At 57.4% G+C, this 18,096-nt stretch overlaps 1 protein-coding gene and 1 non-coding gene across 4 annotated transcripts in view; both read left to right on the forward strand.

The window, feature by feature from the left end:
* The window catches only part of PDE2A (phosphodiesterase 2A), a 90,243-nt gene that overhangs the window by 51,841 nt on the left and 20,306 nt on the right, over window positions 1-18,096 (forward strand). For all 3 annotated transcript variants that reach the window (XM_014741834.3, XM_001499060.7, XM_070274467.1), the window contains 2 exons: window positions 8,285-8,374; window positions 11,521-11,609. In XM_014741834.3, coding sequence (XP_014597320.1) covers window positions 8,285-8,374; window positions 11,521-11,609 — 179 coding nt within the window. The remainder of the gene's footprint in view (window positions 1-8,284; window positions 8,375-11,520; window positions 11,610-18,096) is intronic.
* Window positions 1,971-2,033, forward strand: MIR139 (microRNA mir-139). The gene has a single exon (NR_032864.1). It is a non-coding gene; the product is annotated as a microRNA mir-139 (primary transcript).

Genomic DNA, 18,096 nt, shown 5'->3' on the forward strand with positions numbered 1-18,096 from the left:
GACTCTGGGCTGTGGCATGGTCCCCTAACCCCAGGTGAGGCCCTGGGCAAGAGCTTTCCTGCCTCCCCAGGCCTTAGTCTACTCCCACCAAGCTGGGGATTGGGCTTCACGAGGTCCAGGGCCCCCAGACTCTGTCCTGTGGGAATTCTCAGGAGGCCTGGGAGGAGGACAAGTGACCCACCCAGGAAGGCTGCCTGGAGGAGGTGACCTCACTCATGAGAGAAGGTGAGAGCGATAGTGCTCCTCTTGGGGAAGAGCCCTCCATCCTGACATGTTGTCCCCAGCCCCGTCTGCCTCGGGATTTAATCCTGAAGTACAAAGGGCCTCCTGGCCCATGGAGACGCCTTGGAAAGGTTGCCAAAAGCTCTCAGCACAGGGCACCCCCATTCCTCAGGCTCCTTCTCTAAGACAGTGACTGTGCCAGACTTGGGAAACGTTGAGAAGTCTCAGTTGTCTTCCTGCCTGGGGGCTTCCAGGGGTCCTGGGGGCCACCCCTCTGTTTGGTGATGGCATATGCTTCACAGCCCAATAGCCCGGACGCTCAGGAGTCCAACCAACCATTTTATAGCTCACCAAACACCTCCTAACACCTGTGTTGGGCTGGGTGATGCTGGGGACCTGGGAAGGAACAGGACATGACCTCTGCCCTCTCAGAGTTCCCATTCTGATGGGGCAGTCAGATGGGAAATAGTGGCAGCACATGGATGCATGGACACGTGGACGCATGCTGTGCCATGATGGGGGTGCGCAGGGCTGTAAGAGCCCTGGGGGGGGGGAGCTCGGAATTGCCTGAGAGGAACAAAATGTGCCTGGAGGGAGGTCCAGAAAAGGGAGGTCATTCATTCATTCATTCATTCATGTATCCAGTTGTTCCTTTGGCCACCATTTCCTGAGAGACATGCACTCTTTTCTGACACTGGCCCAGCCGGTCACTCAGCTCCATCCTCCTCTCCTGCCTGGGCCACAGTGTCCGCCTCTCAGAGGTTCCTGGGCTTGCCTTGTCCAGCTCCCACCCATCATGAAGGCCATGTGAGGCGGTGAGGCTGAGGATTTGAAGACATTTAGGGTCATGGAACCCAGAGCCGGCTTCCCAGCCAAGCTCACCAAGCCCTTTCCCCAGGGCCAGACTCCCTGGGAGGGCCCCATCCTTGCGCATCCTGGGGACAGGGAGCTCACCCTTCCTTCCTGCCCTGGCTTCTCTTCTGTGGTATGACTAACTCACAGCGAGCTTACGTCTGCCTCCTTCTGACTGCCTGCTGTGCCTGACTCTGCCCACGTGGGCCCCTGGCCAGGAGTCAAGGACGGTAGAGGCATCAGGTCACCAAGATGGTCGGGACAGCGGTGATGAGGGGGATGCTGGTGATGTGCCTGGGAGGAAGCCTGCAGCGTTGAGGAGAATGTGCATAATGAGGGTGCAGGTGGCTACTGGCTCTGCCATGTGGAGGAGGCAGCCGGGGTGGGGAGGGGGCTGAGGAAGCCCTGAGCCTGTCCTGGCCCCCTTGATCTGATGTCTGCCTCCTGGGGCCATCTTCCCCCTCCCCACACTCGCTCTGGCCTCCCTCCCTCTGGCCTCCCTCCCTCTGCCCACTCTGGCTGTCCCTTTATCCTCTCCTTTCCTGACCCCAGACCCTGTGCTAGGGACTGAGGAATCCCAGTGAGTCAGGCCATCGGAGAGCTGATTGTTTACACAACTCCTACCTTCTCTCCCCAACTCCTTCCCCCATCCCACCTTTCCTCCACCCCCAAAACCTGCCCTTGAGGGATCCAGGGGGGGCCTGGGATAATCCAGAGGGCATTTCGGAGGAGGCAGGAGCTAGAGGAGAGGCCGAGAGTGGCTTCAAAAGGGTGAGGGGCCCAGGAGGAGCTGGTTGTGAAAACGGAGGGACGCGCTACCAGTGTGGGGGCTGAGCTCATCAGAGAGGAGGGCGACAGCCATGGGCGGCAGGAGATGCCAAGACTGGGCTCAGGTGTACTCTACAGTGCACGTGTCTCCAGTGTGGCTCCGAGGCTGGAGACGCGGCCCTGTTGGAGTAACAACTGAAGCCAGTGTCTGCGAAGGGCAGGAGGAGGGGGAAAGAAAGGGGGCGGGTATAAAAGAAGGAGGAAAAAAGAGAAAAGGAGGAGAGGAGGTGGGGAGGGGCGGGGAGGGCCTTCCTGTGGGACTGGACTCCTGAGCTCCAAGTGGCCCCTTCCATCTGCCCTGGTCCACGTCACCCCACTGCCCCACCTCACTCCCTCCCCCCAGCACCTCCGCCTCTCTGCTCCTCTGGGATCTTTCCTGAGGAGTCCCCTTCACGTGGCGGAAGTGACAGGAACTTGCTTCAGTCCTCACCTGAGCGCAGCGCCCCCCTCTGATCCTTAGTCTCCTCCTCTGTAAAGTGGGATGGTCACACGGGCACCTCCCAGGGTTTGTGGGATTAGAGGCAGTATACTCTCTGGGTCTCGAAGTGTGGTGCCTGGGCCAGCAGCATCAGCATCATTTGGGAATGCTTTGGAATTGCAGATTCTTGGCCTCATCCCAGACCTGCTGTATCAGAAACTCTCGGGGTGGGGCCTGGCGATCTGTATGTTAACAAGCCCTCCAGGGGATTCGGGTGCACATTTCAGTTTGAGAACCACGGGTGGGCGCCTCTAGCCCACAGTGCATGCTTGCGAAAGTCGCCTCCCCTTCCCCAGAGCCCCGTGCGCCACTCCAGCAAAGCACTGACATTCCAGCTTGTGCAACTGTGGCCTGGGTCTCTCTCCTGCCAGTTCCTTCAGATCAGGTGGCCCAGGTCACCAAGCCTCTTTCCTCCGTTCTCCTGGCCCTGGTCCAGCTCAGCCTTGTTGAGGGGAGGACTGGGCTGCAAGATTTTAGCTTTTCTGGGCAGCTCTTCGCTGAGTATTTCAGGCGCACTGTCTGTTAGAGGCGGCTCCTTGGGCAGGTGGCAGCCGTGGGCGAGCAGGAGGCGAGGGCGGTGGAGCCGCCTCTCCTGCTTCCTTGCCATCTCCTGATCTGCAGGGCCAGGCAGACTGTGAGGACTGGGAGAGTCACAGAGCAAGCTTGGGGGGCTCCGGCTAGGGTCTGAGGCACAGCTAAAGGGGGCTTCTCAGGCCTGAGCCCCCAGCGGCCTCCTTTGGAGGAGTCCTGCCGGTCAGCCCATTGGAGCAGCCAGGCTTCCTACTGCCAGGCACATGCTGGGCACAGAGACATCAGATTTGCTCCTCTGCTCTTGAAGCCCTCGTTCTCTGGGAAGATAAGAGAATGTATATTGCCCACTAGAATGAGAGGCAGGAAGCAAGAGTGTTGATGGCATCTACCCTGGCACCCCCAATTTCTCTCATCATGGCCACCTTCCTGGGCTCCCCCATGCTGTGGGGGCCCATCTTGGGTCAGGTGCTTTCTCCTCAAGTTCTCAAGCTGACTACTTGGAGGTTTGGGGGAGGAGTGGTTGGGGGCAGGAGTGTGCAGGAGAGAGACTGGGGGAGAAGCCATCTGAGAGGAGAGAGACTCTGGAGGCGGGAAAAGACGTCGAGCCTTTTGGAGGCAAGACAGGAGACCAGCCTGTGACAGACATGGGTGTTGATGCAGGGAGACATGGAGAGACGGAGAGAGATCCACGAGGAGAGATCAGAGAGACAGAGCCCCAAAAGGAAGGAAGGAAGACTAGAGAGGGAGAGGGGCTCCAAAGCCCTGGGGGGTCTTGAAGGACCCCCCTTTTGGGAAGGGGACACAAAGCCCAGAGAGAGAGAGTCTCGCCCCTGGGTCACAAAGGGGACCTAGCTGAGGCAGAGCTGGATGGATCAGTGTGTGGCCAGTCCCAGTGACACAACTCAGTCTTGGGAGGTTCTAGACTGTTGGCATGGATGTTATTGCCTTCTTCTAGGCCACAGTGAGGGACTCTGTGAGGCTTCCTTTCAGAGTGGGAGGGGTGGGCTCTAGGTTCCAGGCAGTCGTGGGAGCAATAGGAGGGCTTATCGAGGTGGGAAAGACATAGAAAGACATGGAGACAAGAAAGGAGAGCAGCTTGTGACAGTGACATTGACCCTCAAGAAGGGCATTGGTCACTGTGCTGTGGCACCGTAAGGGATAAGGGTGAGGCCTCTGGCTTCATATATTCCTAGGCATTAAGGAGTTAGATGTAATTTAGTCCAGACCCTCTCTGCTGCTCAAATGAGTGCAGAAATGCTGACTCAGCCCCACTGTGGCTCCGGAGGAGCCCTGACTCACAACGTGCTTCCCTTTCTTGGTACCTGGGGTGAGAGACTAGTGCGTGGGGAGTGGCACTGTCTATGGTGCTGAGTGGCCCTACCTCCAGTCACAGAGCTGCAGGGAGGGAGCTGGGGAAAGCAGGAAGGCTCTAGCTAACTGTCCGTCCATCCATTCATCCATCTATCCACTTGTCCATCCATCCACTCATCTATCCATCAACCCATCTATCTACACATCCGTCCATCCGTCTACCCATCTATCCATCTATCCATCCATCTATCCGTCCATTCACATATCCATCCACCCATCCTCACTGAATTAAAACACAAAACCATTGACCTATATGTTGCAGAGCTGGGAGGACCCATTTTTACTAATGAGGAAACCAAGGCTCAGAAGAGGAAAGGGGCCTGCTCAGGCCGCACAGGGCTTCTGTAGTCAATCTGGGATAGGACTGGAAATTGCTGCTCTTTTCTAGACACCGCAAATTCTTCCCTGGGGACTGAAAAATTGCCAGGTTGCTATGTTGATATTTATACTGATGTTTGTTCCAAAAAGCTGCAAGGGCAGGAAATGTGACCTCCTTCACCCCACCCTGAGCCTGGTGTGTGTGTGTATGTGTGTCTGTGTGTGTGCATGCCTAAGAGCATATTTGTGTGTGCCTTGTATATATGGTTGCATTTTTACCCAAGTGTGTGCATGTTTGTGTGAGGGTGTGTGCATGTATGCTGGGCAGTGGTGTGCACATGGCAATATGCATGTGTGTGACACGTGTAGATGTGCATGAGAGCAGGTATGGCTGTTTGTACTTTTCCTTTCCTCTTCTTTTTAAGATTTTTGGGGCTCTAGCCTTTGACTTGAGCCTCGTTAGTTTCCTACCTGTGCCTCCAACTGGGAAATTTCCCCACTTTCCACTCTCAGCTGCTCCCCACTGAGTCTCTCTTTCTGCGCTCTGAGCCTCAACCTCATGGAATTTGAGCCGTCTGCTCCCTGAGTTGCTGCAGTAGAGGTGAGGTTGCTTTGAGATCTGGGGAAGATTCTGGGAAGAGGTGGCATTTGACCAAGGCTTGAAGGTCCCTCTGAGGGCCAGGTAGGAAGCAGCCCCCCCCCCCAGCTGCAGTTCCTGCACCCAACACGCCCCACTCCTCAGGCGGGCAAGGCAGGGCCAGGAGGTGGATGGACAGAAGGATGCCAGGTGAGAGTCCCGGGCTTTGCTGGCCATGTCTGCATCCAGCCCACTCTGGCTAAGGACGTGAAGTCTCTCCCTGCTGCTGTCTCAACTCTCCCCAAGTTCCTCTACTGTCCTTCCTCACCGCCATTATCCTGCCCTTAGCCGGGAGAGTCACAGGAAACTGACCAATCAGAACAAAGGCCAGACGGCACCCACCAATTCCAGTAAAGGACAGGTCAGGGCATCCCCAATCCACGTAAAGGGCAGGTGGAAGAGACCCCAATCAGAACAAAGGACAGACCGTTCTCCCTCCCTGGGGAGGGAGCCAGGGTCAAGTGCAGAGCAGGAAGCAGACAAGGGCTGGAGATCCAGAGACTTAGGTGCTGGACCTGGCTCTGCCCTGACTGACTGGCTGACCACAGATGGGACACTGCTTCTCTTGGAGCCTCAGTTTCCTCATCTGTCAAATGGGGAGACTTAGCTGTCCCAAGCCTGTGGCTTTGAAAATTTTCTCCCCCTACGTCAGAGCTCACTCGGTCTGTTTGGCCCCTATTCTCCAACATCCACAGCACCTGCATGTCAAACTCCACCAGAGGGCAGGGCCCCCAGGGCTCAGCTTTTCCACCCCCTGCTTCCAGGCAGGAACAGACCTAAACCAGCACCACCTGCTGGATCCCTGCCCTGGGAGCCCCAGTCTGAGCAGCCCGAGTTGGCAGACTTTATTTTGGGATTTGGGGGCATCAGCTCTTCCTCTTTAGTCCGCAGAAGTGACCTCGAAAGGCCACAATAGCCTTTGTGCAGGGGCTCTGAGCCCTGGCCCTGTGAATGCATAAGGAAATAGGTGCACCCATGTGACCCTGCGTGTGTACTGGAAGGGTCTCAAGGCTGCTGGGGTGTTTCTGCAAGGACCTGATGGTCTGTAGCTGTGTGGCGGGTATGTGTGGCGCTGGGGGTGTGGGGAGGGGGCGGGACTGTGATGAGGAGCACCTGAGGGTTAAAGGACAGTTGCTCCAATTTTGGGATTGTATTGTTTGGCATCAGCAGCTTCTCATGTCCAAGGGCAAAGACACATCCTTATGACCAAAATGCGTCTTCATCCTTGAGCAGTGGGAGGGATCCAGGGAACCTGGGGCTGGGGAAAGCAATGCCAAGGGAGCATTCAGGGAGAAAGCCCACTGCTGGCCCCGTCCCAGGAACACGGGACTGGGTGGGAGTGGGAGTAAAGGCGGAAACTGAAGCCAAGAAGAAGCAAGGGTGAAATCCGGAGCTGAAGCCTGGACCCCACTGCAGGGCGCCCCTCTGTAGCCTCTGACAAATGGGCGTTTAGCCTATCCCGGCCTCAGGGGTGGGGAGCTCACTTCCTCCCTCTCTCCTGGCGGCCTCTGCAGATGTAGCCTGGCTCTGCCTGGAGGAAGGTCTTTCATTACAGCGGGCCAAGGCCAACCTCCTGTGAAATCCTGTGGGTCTCCAGGCTGTCCCTTGGGCCACAGAGTCCAGTCTCCCTGCCCAGAAGAGCCTGAGGGATTGGAGTTGAAGACTGAGACCCTGGGTCTGCTCTGCTTTTGGCTAGGCAACCCCGTGTTCTCCAGTCTTAGTCACATGCAAGACTTGGTTACCAGTTCCCTCCTTACATGGGTCACCTCCTCTGAATGAGTCTCATCTTGTCCTCTCCTGGGGCACAATGCATTGGGGCTAGTCTAATCAGCCTATAGAAGTGGGGGAACTGTCATCTTCTCTACTCAGGTTAACAGATCTTTATTAATAGGGACTGTAGTTTCAGCATTTTAATTTATTACTAGCACACTTACAGTATGGGCTCATGCTGAGCTTGTGGTCCACTGAGACCCTCAACTTCATATCATTGTCACATGAATGGGGGCCAAGCCATGTCTCCTTCATCCTACAGTTAATCACTTTGCTTTCTGAACACAGACCCAGCCATCCACAGGGAAGACATCAGAAAACTTCCAAGGGCTAGCTGGAGGGCATGGTTGAGTGGACGATATGAGTCACGATCCTGCCTTGGCCTTGGATCCCCTGTTCCATTACCTTTATCTTTGATCCCTGTGGCTCTGGCCAAGTTAATAGAGCGAGAAGCAGGATCTTTCTTGTCTCTGTTCCGGCTCTCCAAGGACGAGGACTGTTCCTGGGATGGGAAGGGTGAGGGGCAGTCAAGGCTGACTTCTCCTTCCCCTCCTTCTTGCCAGGGGCTGGCCCAGCTATTCTCCCACCTGGTGGGCTCAGACTCTCCTTGGACTCATGCTGCTCCAAACCAGCCTCTCCCTGGGCTGAACAATGAGCCTGGATGGGACAACCTCCCTCCTGGGGAAAGGGAGTGGGACTCAGAGTGAGCGGACACTCAGCTGAGCACCTGCTCTGCGTGGGTACTCTGCCAGGACTTGAGGGCTCAGTGTCATTTTACCTTCATGCCAGCCTGGAGGGGGAGTTAGCCACAGTCGCCCCCAGTTTACAGATAGAAGACTGAGGCTGGGTCACTTGACCAGGGCACATGCTGCTAATAAATAGTGCAGCTCAGATTCCAACTGGGGCTTTTTGGTTTGCTTGTTTTGCTTTGTTTTAATGTGGAAGCTTGTGCCTTCCCTGTGATGCTAGTTGTCCTTGGCTAAAGGTCAAGAGACCTGGGCTCTAGTCTAGACTTGACCTCTTGCCTCCCTGTGAGTTCTGTGCGAAGCCCCTGGCCCTTCTCTGAGCCCCAGTTTCCCCATCTGTAAAATGAGGAGACTTGCACATTCTTGGGCCTTAAGACTTGTTGGACTCTGGGATGCTGAGATCCTGGGATTCAAGTGTCTGAGAGCCTTGGGCTGTGGCTTCAGCTGGCAGTTTGTGCTCACAGGCGCCTGGGCAGATGGGACTGCCCCGGCCCTCCCGGCAAGGCCTCACAGCTCTCTCGTCTCTTCCAGGATGCTTTGCTGAACCTGGGCTCCGTCATCGACATTGCGGGCTTTCGACGGGCTGTCAAGGAGGCCCTCTCCGCCGTGCTCCCCAGAGTGGTAGGTGCCTTGCCTCTCATTTCCCCCGCCCCCCAAACCTTCGTCCAGCCCTTTGCTGTGCCTCACACAGGACTGAAAAGGAAGGAAGAGTCAGGGTCCCCACCCAGAGGACTCTCATGGGGAAGTGAAGGGTTTGGGTGAGAGGGCTTCCTGTAGGAGGAGATGCCTAAACTGAGTCCCCATAGCCTGGAATGTCCTTTCCTCTACTCTTGAAGCCAGCCAAAGGCAGCCTCTGCTCCAGGAAATAGGGCTAATTCAGAATGTGACCCTCCACCTCACCAGAGCCCATTGTGTTTGAATCTGCTTGATGGATGAACTGCCCGAGGCCCAGAGAGGGAGGGTGCTTCCCCCAAGGTCACGCAGCACGACAGGGACAAATGGGGCTTGGCACCTAAGCATCCCCATTCCCTCTCCTCAGCTCTGCCTTCTCAGAACCTCCTAGAAGTTCAGAACCCAGGAGGAGGGCTAATGAGTGAGCTTTACTGAGTGTGAAATTGGTAGGAAGTGGGTGGTATGTTGGCACCCAAAAATAAATCCTCCTGGAGAAGGATGGGATTGAGGCAACATCTGGCCTGGGGTGGAAAAACATCTGGAAAGGAAGGGGTGGGGAGGTTGCCAGGTCACCGTCCACAAGGCTGCCCTAGACCCCTCTGTGGCCACTGAGGCTGCCCTGGGAGGTGGAGGAGGTGACTGGCCAAGTCTCCACAAGCAGGGTGCCTGGTGCTGGTGCCAGCGTGGATGGCCTGCCCTGGATTAACTGTGTCCCCAAAGCTGGAGGCAGGAAGACAGCTGTGGTCCAGGTGACTGGGTTCCTGGGACAATGGAAATGTCTACCTCGGCCCATCCAAGAGACTTGTGAGCTAGGGAAGCCCTGATCTGGGGGAGCACTGGATGATTGCATGGAGGGGCTCAGCCCCCCAAAGAAGGGTGGGGAGATGACAGGTCTGCTCTGCCCCCAGGGTGGGGAGGAGATGGAGGGGTCTGCTCTGCCCCCAGGGAGGGGAGGGGGAGATGGAGAGGTCTGCTCTGCCCCCAGGGAGGGGGAGATGGAGGGGTCTGCTCTCCCCCCAGGGAGGGAGAGATGAAGGGGTCTGCTCTGCCCCCCGGGAGGGGAGGGGGAGATGGAGGGGTCTGCTCTGCCCCCAGGGAGGGGAGGGGGAGATGGAGGGGTCTGCTCTGCCCCCAGGGAGGGGAGGGGGAGATGGAGGGGTCTGCTCTGCCCCCAGGGAGGGGAGGAGAAATCGGCGAGGGGGTCTCCCTACCCCCCAGAGAGGAGAGCTGCTGGCGCCCGCCTCCCTCATCAGCACCCATTGTGGCGGGCAGCCCCGAATGCAGATGGTGCTGATGTGTCTGAAACGGTTCCCTCCTTCTCTCCAATAAATGCAGCTAATTTTAACGCAGAGGGCTGAGAGTGAGGGGCGGCAGGCAGATGGACATCTGGAAGCGAAGTGGGGACCCGCCCTCCCAGCCTCTCCACCCCCAGGTTACCCACCCTCTCCCTGCCGGGACAGGACTCTCTGTGTGACCCCTGGTGCTCAGTGGTCCCTTTACCTCTTTGGGCCAAATCCCTCAGGCCCCTCCCAGCTACTGAAAGAGTCGAATGACAAGGAGGCTGGATACAGATGAGGAGAGGGGGCCTTCTTCCCACTGATTTCTTCATCCCTGAACTCCTGCCTAGACCCTCCCCCAGGAGAATAAGGGGGCTCCAGGCTTTGCCTGTGTCTGTGCCCTCAGGCCCTGTCGTTCTCAGCCCACACCCCCACCCAGCCTGGCTCAGGTTCTCTGGAGGTGGGACTGGGACATCTCCTGCGGGTTGGAAGAGGGTGGGGGCTGGCTGGGGACAGCCAAAGGCAAGAGTGGCTGGCAGGATTGTGGACTCACAGTCATGAGAGAGAACTGCTTCTGCTGAGAAGGACTCCACACTCACTGAGGGTGGGCCTTCAACACCTAGCTCCAATGTCACCTCCTCCAGAAGCCCTCCCTGATACCTCAGCAGAGAGGAGAGACCTCCATCCTCCCACAAAGAACACAGCGGCCCTCAGGATACTTAGCTGGGCATGTGGGGGCCCCCTCCCTGGGGCACAGGCTCTGCTGGGCAGCACTGGCATCTGGGTCTCCCTTGTCACACACGATGTGCGTGGTGTAGACGCTCCGCAAGGCTGTGCTGGATGGGAGTTGGTTGTGGATCCCTGAGGGGAGCCAGTCCTGCTTGGGAGGAATGTGGATTTTCTCCTGTGGGTCGGTGAGGGCCACTGCTTCTGCCAAGATGCAGCCTGGACCTGAGGCCGACACTGCTCTGGGGCCTCGGAGAGGGCTGGTTGATAAGTCGAAGACTTGACAAGCTTCGAACAGAGCTCTGATCTCACTCTGGGGAGTGATCATCCCAGAATACAAATCTGCTCCTGTCTCTCCGGGCTCACCGCTCGCCTGGCAGCAGCCCCCCACAGCCTCCCCCAGCTCGGTTTACAGGCCCTTCCAGCTCAGCCCCTGCTGACCCCAAACCCACCTCCTGTGCCCATTGCCCCTGTCAGTTCCATAAATGCTCCGTGCTCTTTATACCTACAGACCTGCAACTGGGCCCAGAAGCCAGTCTTCTGTGCCTCAGCCACTCTCTGAATGTGTCTAGGTCCCACTCTAGTTATAGCTTTAAGGTCGCTTCCTCCAGGCAGCCCTCCCGGCTTGGTGTGTGGTTTCTTGTAGAGGTGTGTCTCTGAGGTAGGAGGGATGCTTCCAGGACATTCTAGGCCCCTCCTGAAGTACAGCCCTGATTGGAGGCTCAGTTATTGTTTGCTGAGGCTGGAGTCATGGCAGGGAAATATCCCGGGGTGGTGTTGGGGGATTTGTCTGGACCTTCGGCCCTTCAGCCCCTCTCCCCAAGTGCCTTGGACTTGGGGTGATAGGTAAAAAGGCCGGCAGGGTCACAGATCACTGCCTGCCCAAGGCCCCTCCAAGAGGAGAGGGTGGGGTGCTAAGTTTGTAAGGGAGTTTTCCACGCTGGCTACTCTTAGAGTCCCCAGGGAGTACAGACATGACACCTGTGCCCACTGCCCGAGCTCCGTGAGCTTGTCCCCCAGGCCCGTGTGCAGGCTGGCACTGGGCGGCTGGGAGGCCTCTCCGCAGGGTCTCATGAGTGCCTTCTGTCCTAGGAGACCGTCTACACCTACCTGCTGGACACGGAGTCCCGGCTGGTGTGTGAGGACCCGCCCCACGAGCTGCCCCAGGAGGGAAAAGTCCGGTAAGCCATCCTCCACCCCACTGACCTCTCACCGCCAAGGGTCTCAGGCCTGGGGCACCTTCCAAGCCTTGATCTGCCCTCCCCATCCGACCTCAATCTCAGCCTCCCTGCCAGCCGGCTTCCTTGGCCGGGTCCCTGACTCTAGCACAGAGGGGAGAAGCAGGGTCTTGTCTTGCGTCGTGCTGGGGGCGTGGACAGCGCAGGGAAGGTGCCAGCTGGTGGGTTTTCTCCTAGAGAGCTCTTCTGAGCTGCGGCAGCCTCCTCAGAGCCGAGGCTCAGGATGTTGGGCTACAGTTTGTCAGTGAGAACTCCAGCAACCATGAGAGCTGCCTGGGAGGTTCACACAGCGCTTGGCATCCCGGGATGCTGGACCCGCAGGGGTGCACGCTGTCAACCCTGTATCAGAGACCAGGTTGTCCCCAGGCAGCGGCCTGCTGTGGGTTCTGGAGCCTGAGTGCCTGCATTCACGTCCCTGCTCCCCCTTTCCTGGCCATATAATCTGGGGCAGTTTGTAACATGGCGATAATCATAGTACCTCTCTCCTAGGGTTCTTGGGAGGATTAAATGAGTTTAACACATGCAAAGGACTTAAAACTGTACGGTAATGAATGCTAAATGTCTGGTTTTATTCTCGTTGTGATAGAACGTTGGAATCACGGACTTTCAGAACCAGGGCTCAGCGCCCTGGGGTCCCCTGATACGTCTGAGCCTACTGAGTTCAGCCTCCTTATTTTCCAGATGGGCAGACATCATGAGCCATGTCCAACGCCACATACCTGATGTGAGGCAGAGCCAGGCCTGGGACACGGTCTCCTGGCTCCTGGCCCTTCAGGGGACAGTGAGGGGAAGTGGAACTTGTCAGATGAGAAAGTGTTTGACTTCCCCAGGGGTGGGTGGTGGGTGACACTGTTCCCTTCAACTCTTCCCCAAGGACTATGTGAACCAAGCCAGCCATGCCCCTCTTTGGCCTCTACTGTCCCATCTGTAGGATGGCAGGATAGGGCTGGAAGGTCTTTGGAATCTTGGGAAAAAATGCTATACTCTCCCGTTTTCTCTTCTGAGCCAGCACCCCCGCCCCTAATTCTAATTCTCAAGAACTTCACTTAATATGAGCTTGCCCATCCAGGAAGTCTCCTCAAAGTGGCCTGAGAAGGCCTTCCTGGGAGGGGGATGCAGGATCTTGGGCTCAGAAGGCAGGAGGGGAGCATCCTGCAGTGTTGGCTCTGTCCCCCAGCCTGCAAACGCTCCCTCCGGCTTTCTGCTGTGATGGGGGGGAGGTCTGCAGTCCAGGATCTTTGAGGGGGCTCCAATCTTCTGCGTCAGTATCCCTGCCCCCCAACCACTTCAGGCTCAGTAAAGCCTTTGGAGAAGGGCCAAAAAAAAAAAGCAATTAAAAGTGAATGTTCCAATGCAATTAGCCTAGAGTTCAGTGGAGATGGGGAGGCAAGTGCCTGCTGGGAGACAGGGCTCAGAAATCCAGGAGGCCAAGGAGGCGAGGCGGGTGAGGGGACAAGATGGGTAGGGCAGTGGGGGCGTCCCAGGGGACACAGAGATCAAGGTTCATTCAGGCCGGCAAGGACTGCGGGCGAAGGTCCAGGCCAGTCCTCTCTTCTGAAATCTGCGCTCTGTGCTCCCCACTCCCCCACATGTCTGGAGGCGAGCCCACCTCCACCCCTAGGACTGAGAGCTTGGTACAAGGAAGACAGGAGAGCACTGGAATGGGAGTCAGAGAGGCCTGGATTCTAGTCCGGCCCCATCCCTGCCTCGCTGTGTCCCCTTCCAAACCTGGTTTCTTATCTCTAGAATGGAGATAACAGTGGGCCTGTCTATTGGCCTAATGAGACAGCAGATGCCCCGGCTCAGCCTGGTGCCCAGCAGGCGGTGGGAGCCATGATTGCTGGTTGCCCTCCACCCACAAGTCCCAACACAGCTACTCACTGGGTGACATTGAGAAAGTTACTTCCCTTCTGGCCGTTATCTCTTTTCCTATAAAATGGGTGGGTTGGACATAGGGTCCCTCCAATGGTGACCTCTGTGGCTCTGGCCCCCTCAGGAGGCCGAGGCACCCTCCCCAGGCTGACGTGGAGCCTGAGGTTCTGGCAGTGCCCGAGGAGGGATGCTTCTCCGGGGAAACCCTGGAGGGCTGGCGGGGCTGACAAACAGCAGCAGGTGTGAAGTGGAGGCGGATCATAAAGACAGATAAGGGCCCAGGAGAAGGGGCAGAGGATGGACTCAGGGCGGGATGGGGGAGGCAGGGTGGAGAGGGGCCAAGGGGGTGTGATGAGGCCCACCAGCTCCCCAGCACCCCCGCCACTGCCGCCTACCACTCCACAGGCTCCCAAACGCCCAGATGCATCCCCCCAATGTGTTTTGGGGTTCCTGCCTCCTGTGCTGGCTTGTGCTCTCTCCTCTCTTGCAAAGTCCTTCCCTGCTGTCTCCATCTGGACCAGCCCACATTTCCCTTATCCCATGTGGCCCAGCCAGGGGCCCTCTAGGAGACCTACTCCATAGCTCCCGGGAGTTAAGGAGGATCCAATTTTCAGAAAAAGTGTCTGGGCTGTGGTGGCCTCCCCAAGGGGTAGGTCCATCTACAAGAAGAACTCTGGGCTAGGAGTTGGGAAACCTGGGATCCAGGACAACATGGCTGCCATCACCGTCCCATGCATGCTCTCTGGGCCTCAGTCTAAGCTTCTGTGAGATGATAAGATTGGACACTGTGATGTCTGAGGGCTGGTCCAGCTCTGAACTCTCAGGGTGCAAGGGGCCTCGGGCTGGAGGGGAGAGAATCCTGGAGGGCTGCCTGAGCGAAGGGGTTTCCTGGAAGGCTTCGCCTCCCTCTTGTTGGTGCCCCCCCTTGATTTCCCAGCCTATTTCAGTCCCCAGCCCCACCGCCTTCCTCTTCTTATTGTGTCTCCTGCCATCTTAAAGCCTCTGATTACCCACTGCTGAGTACAGCAAAATTTGGGGCTTTTCAGCTGCAACGGAGACACCGCCCACACCAGCCCCAGCTGGCTGTCTCCCTCTCCTACCGTTTGAGGGTCCCAGGGCCCAACCTTGAGAAACTTCTCCCTCAGATCTGACCTGGTCCCCTCTCACTGCAGAATCTGTCTGTCTGTCCCTCTGATTTGTCTTGAGGGACACAGGGAAGAGTCTGTTCCCATCTCTGGAGTCTCACATTCAGGGAGAGAGACAGGGAGAGGAGGATCCAGGTCCTGGCCTGAATCATAATTTGTCTCTAAGAGAAAGATGAATGATCAGAGGAGGCTGAGGCTCTGGGAGGGGTGGGGTGGGGCTCAGAGGGTCAGGGGCTCAGTAATGAGGATGGGGCCTCACCAAAGAAGGGGCTCAGACAGGTAGAAGGGGGACCTGGACACTCAGCTCTTTCCAGGCCATTGACTACACCAACAGAGAGCCTTTCCTTCTACTCTTTCCACTAAGCAAATAGCTGTTAAAGGGATGGAGCCGTCATAAAGTCCACGCCTGTTCCTCTCCCCGCTCTGCACCCATCTGTCTCTATTGTCACTGGGGCAAACCATGCCACCCAGGCACCCAGGCTGGGTCATTAGCCTTCCACCTGGACAGCTGGCCCCAGGGTGTGGAGTCCCCTCACCCCACACCATTGACTGGCAGGAGGTCAGGGGGGCAGGGAAGTCAGGAGGGGAGTGGAGGCAGGGCGGGGGCTCCCAGTTGAAGGGTGAGCCATGGTGGGTGTGGGCAGTAGACGAAGTCCCCATTCCATCCCTCCAGGGGTACAGCAGTTCTGGGATGGGTGCAGCAGAGGAAAAGAGCTCACTTGGGGGCGGAGTGAGATGGGCATGGCCTGGTGCGCCCCTGCCTGGGGCTGTGAGATGTGGCCGGGCCACAGGGGGAGCAGGTTGCAGGGCAAGGTGCCAAGATGCGGGGACTCCTGAGGGTTGAGGACCCTTGGAGGCTCCCAGGCTTGGTGGGAGATCTGGGCCCTATCGAGGCTGACCTGCACCAACCCAACCTCTCCTCTGCTGTCCAGGGGCCCCTAGATGATGGGGCCCTCGCTGAAGCCCGTCTGTGGTCTCAGATTCTCCCTCTCTGGTGAGAGTTTTACCCAGAAGCCAGTATGATCAGCCTGAAATCAAATCTGAGCTCTAGCTTCCCCTGCTCAGGTCCCTCCCGGGGCGCCCACTGCCCTCAGGACCAAGCCCAGCTCCCTGGGGCCGTGGCCCCTCTCCAGTCCTGCTCGCCACTGTCCAGCCACACCAACCTCCTGGCAGCTGGACCGCCCCACAGACACACATTCTTTCTCTCGTCCGAGGCTTGGCACATGCAGTTCCCTCTGCCTGCACATCCTTTCCTGTCTGTCCTGACAACCTCTGCATATCCTTTAGGACTCACTTCAGGCATCTCCTCCTCCAGGAAGCCTTCTCTGACCCCACTTCCATCCTGCACCTGGGTGGGCTGAGGCCCACTCTTCCTCGCTTTGTCAGAGCGCTCATCCCTGCACTCGAGTGTGGGTCTGTGTGTCAGTCTTCATCTCGGTCCTCAGGACCGAACCTGACCCGGAAGGTCCCCGAATAAATACTCTGTGGAATGTTCCCATAAGTATTTGAGAAAACTTGCTCTGGTTCTGGTATGGGGCTGGATTGAAGGGAGCTGACAGGAGGCAGGAGGCTGGGGAGAGCCTGCTGCGGGTTCGGGGGAGAGGTGTCTGAGCTGGGTAGTGGCAGTGGCTTGGAGTGGAGAGCAGGGGACAGTGTGAGAGATGCATGGGAGGTGACTTACCCATCAGATGGGGAGGTGAGGAAGAGGGAAGCAGCTAGGACAGTTGGTGGACAAGCCACAGGGACCCGGTGGATGTTGTGCCACTCTGCAGTAGTGATGGAGAGGATAGGGGCTGGGTGCCTTTGGCAACCTCAGGGACACCCAGAGCGGGCCTCCAGGAGGCCTTTGGTTATCTGGGGTCTGGAGCTCATGAGAGTGGACACTGGTGAGTCATGAGGCCATGAGCACAGAGGCGAGAGTTTTGTGCAGAAGAGAAGAAAGGCTGAGAGCAGATTCCTTCATCAGGGTCCTGGGGGAAGGAGGCAGAGAGGCAAAGGCAGCCGTGGTCCGTGGGTGGAAGAGGGGATTCAAGAAGGACCAGGGGGATGAAGCTGCAACTCTCGCAGACCAGCAGTGCAGGGACCAGCGCCACCTTGTGGCTGCCGGATAACCAGCTTGTCCAAGGCCAAGTAGCTGGGTGGGGTCCACAAGAGGGAGTTTGGCTGAGGGTCACCAAGGTGGGCCTCCTGCCTCCATGAAGCCCAGCCTTTATCAATTTAGTCATCAGGAAACATGGCTACCGTTGCCCTCCTGCCACCCTGGATCCCTCTTTCTTCCTGCAGGGGTTGGAGACAGCTCAGAACTGGAGCCCAGCACTCCAGGAGCCCACAGGTCCAGGGTGTGAGGGCTGGAAGCAGGCAGATACCACTGGTTCCTGCAGATTCTGAACCAAGGGGCCAGGAGCGAAATGGGTCTGGTTCAGAATGCTGTGTGACCTTGACTGAGATGCTCAAGCTCCTTGGCCCTCCATTTCTCTGGCGGCTGTGACCTCCTAAGCTGGAGACTTTCAGACCACTTCGTCTCTTTCCTCATCTGACCTTCGCTGGGCCCCCCTTAGTGATCCCACATGCACATGCTGAGTCCCAGCCCCCCAAGCTTCTCTTCTCTCCGGGCCAGACAGTTCCTACAAACATAATTAAGTGGAGGCAGCATGAGGGATGAGGAACCCAGGACAATTAATCATCAGGGAGTGACATTTGGTGAAAAATCAGGCGCTTAATTAAGCAGGGAGAGCCAGAGGCCAGGGAAAGGGCGGTATGTGTGGTGAAGGCAGAGAGGAACTGGCCTGCCCTGCCTCAGTTCCCCCCTCCTCTCCCCTCCTCACACCTACGCCCTTTGCCTCCTCTTGGATGGCTCACACCCCATCAGGTCTTCAGGAAGGTTCTACCACACTGGTTAGGAGTGTGGGCTCTGGTGCCAGCTGCCTGGGTTCAAATCCTGGCTCTACCACTAATCAGCCATGGGACGCTGGGCAGGTTACTCAACCTCTCGGCGCCTTAGTTCCTCCCCCTGAAAACGGAGATGATGATCCTATTTAATTCATAGGATTGTTGGGAATTCTGAGTTCATCCATGTAAGTTGCCTACCCTGTGCAGGGCACCTCGGAGATGTCCCTTAAACGGCAGTTATGATGTTTGTCTCAGGAGGCCCCTCCTGTGCTTAGCAGTTGCTAAGTTGCTCTAGTTGCGAAAGTTGCTCTAGAGTGGTTTTCTGAGGATGGTGATGGTTAGGCTTCCATTCTCCTCCACCCACAACTCCCTGGGAGGCTCAGAGAGGTTAGGTCACTTGCCCAAGGTCAAGTGGCAGCCTCCGCAGGATTTACCCAGGCCGCCTGGCCTGGAGCACTTGCTTTACTTGCTCTTTGGTATTTGTGCTGGGCCCCGAGGTGTCCTTCCCATAGCGACCAGCAGGG

Source organism: Equus caballus, chromosome 7, assembly GCF_041296265.1.
Source record: "Equus caballus isolate H_3958 breed thoroughbred chromosome 7, TB-T2T, whole genome shotgun sequence".
In the NCBI taxonomy this organism is placed as follows: domain Eukaryota; kingdom Metazoa; phylum Chordata; class Mammalia; order Perissodactyla; family Equidae; genus Equus; species Equus caballus.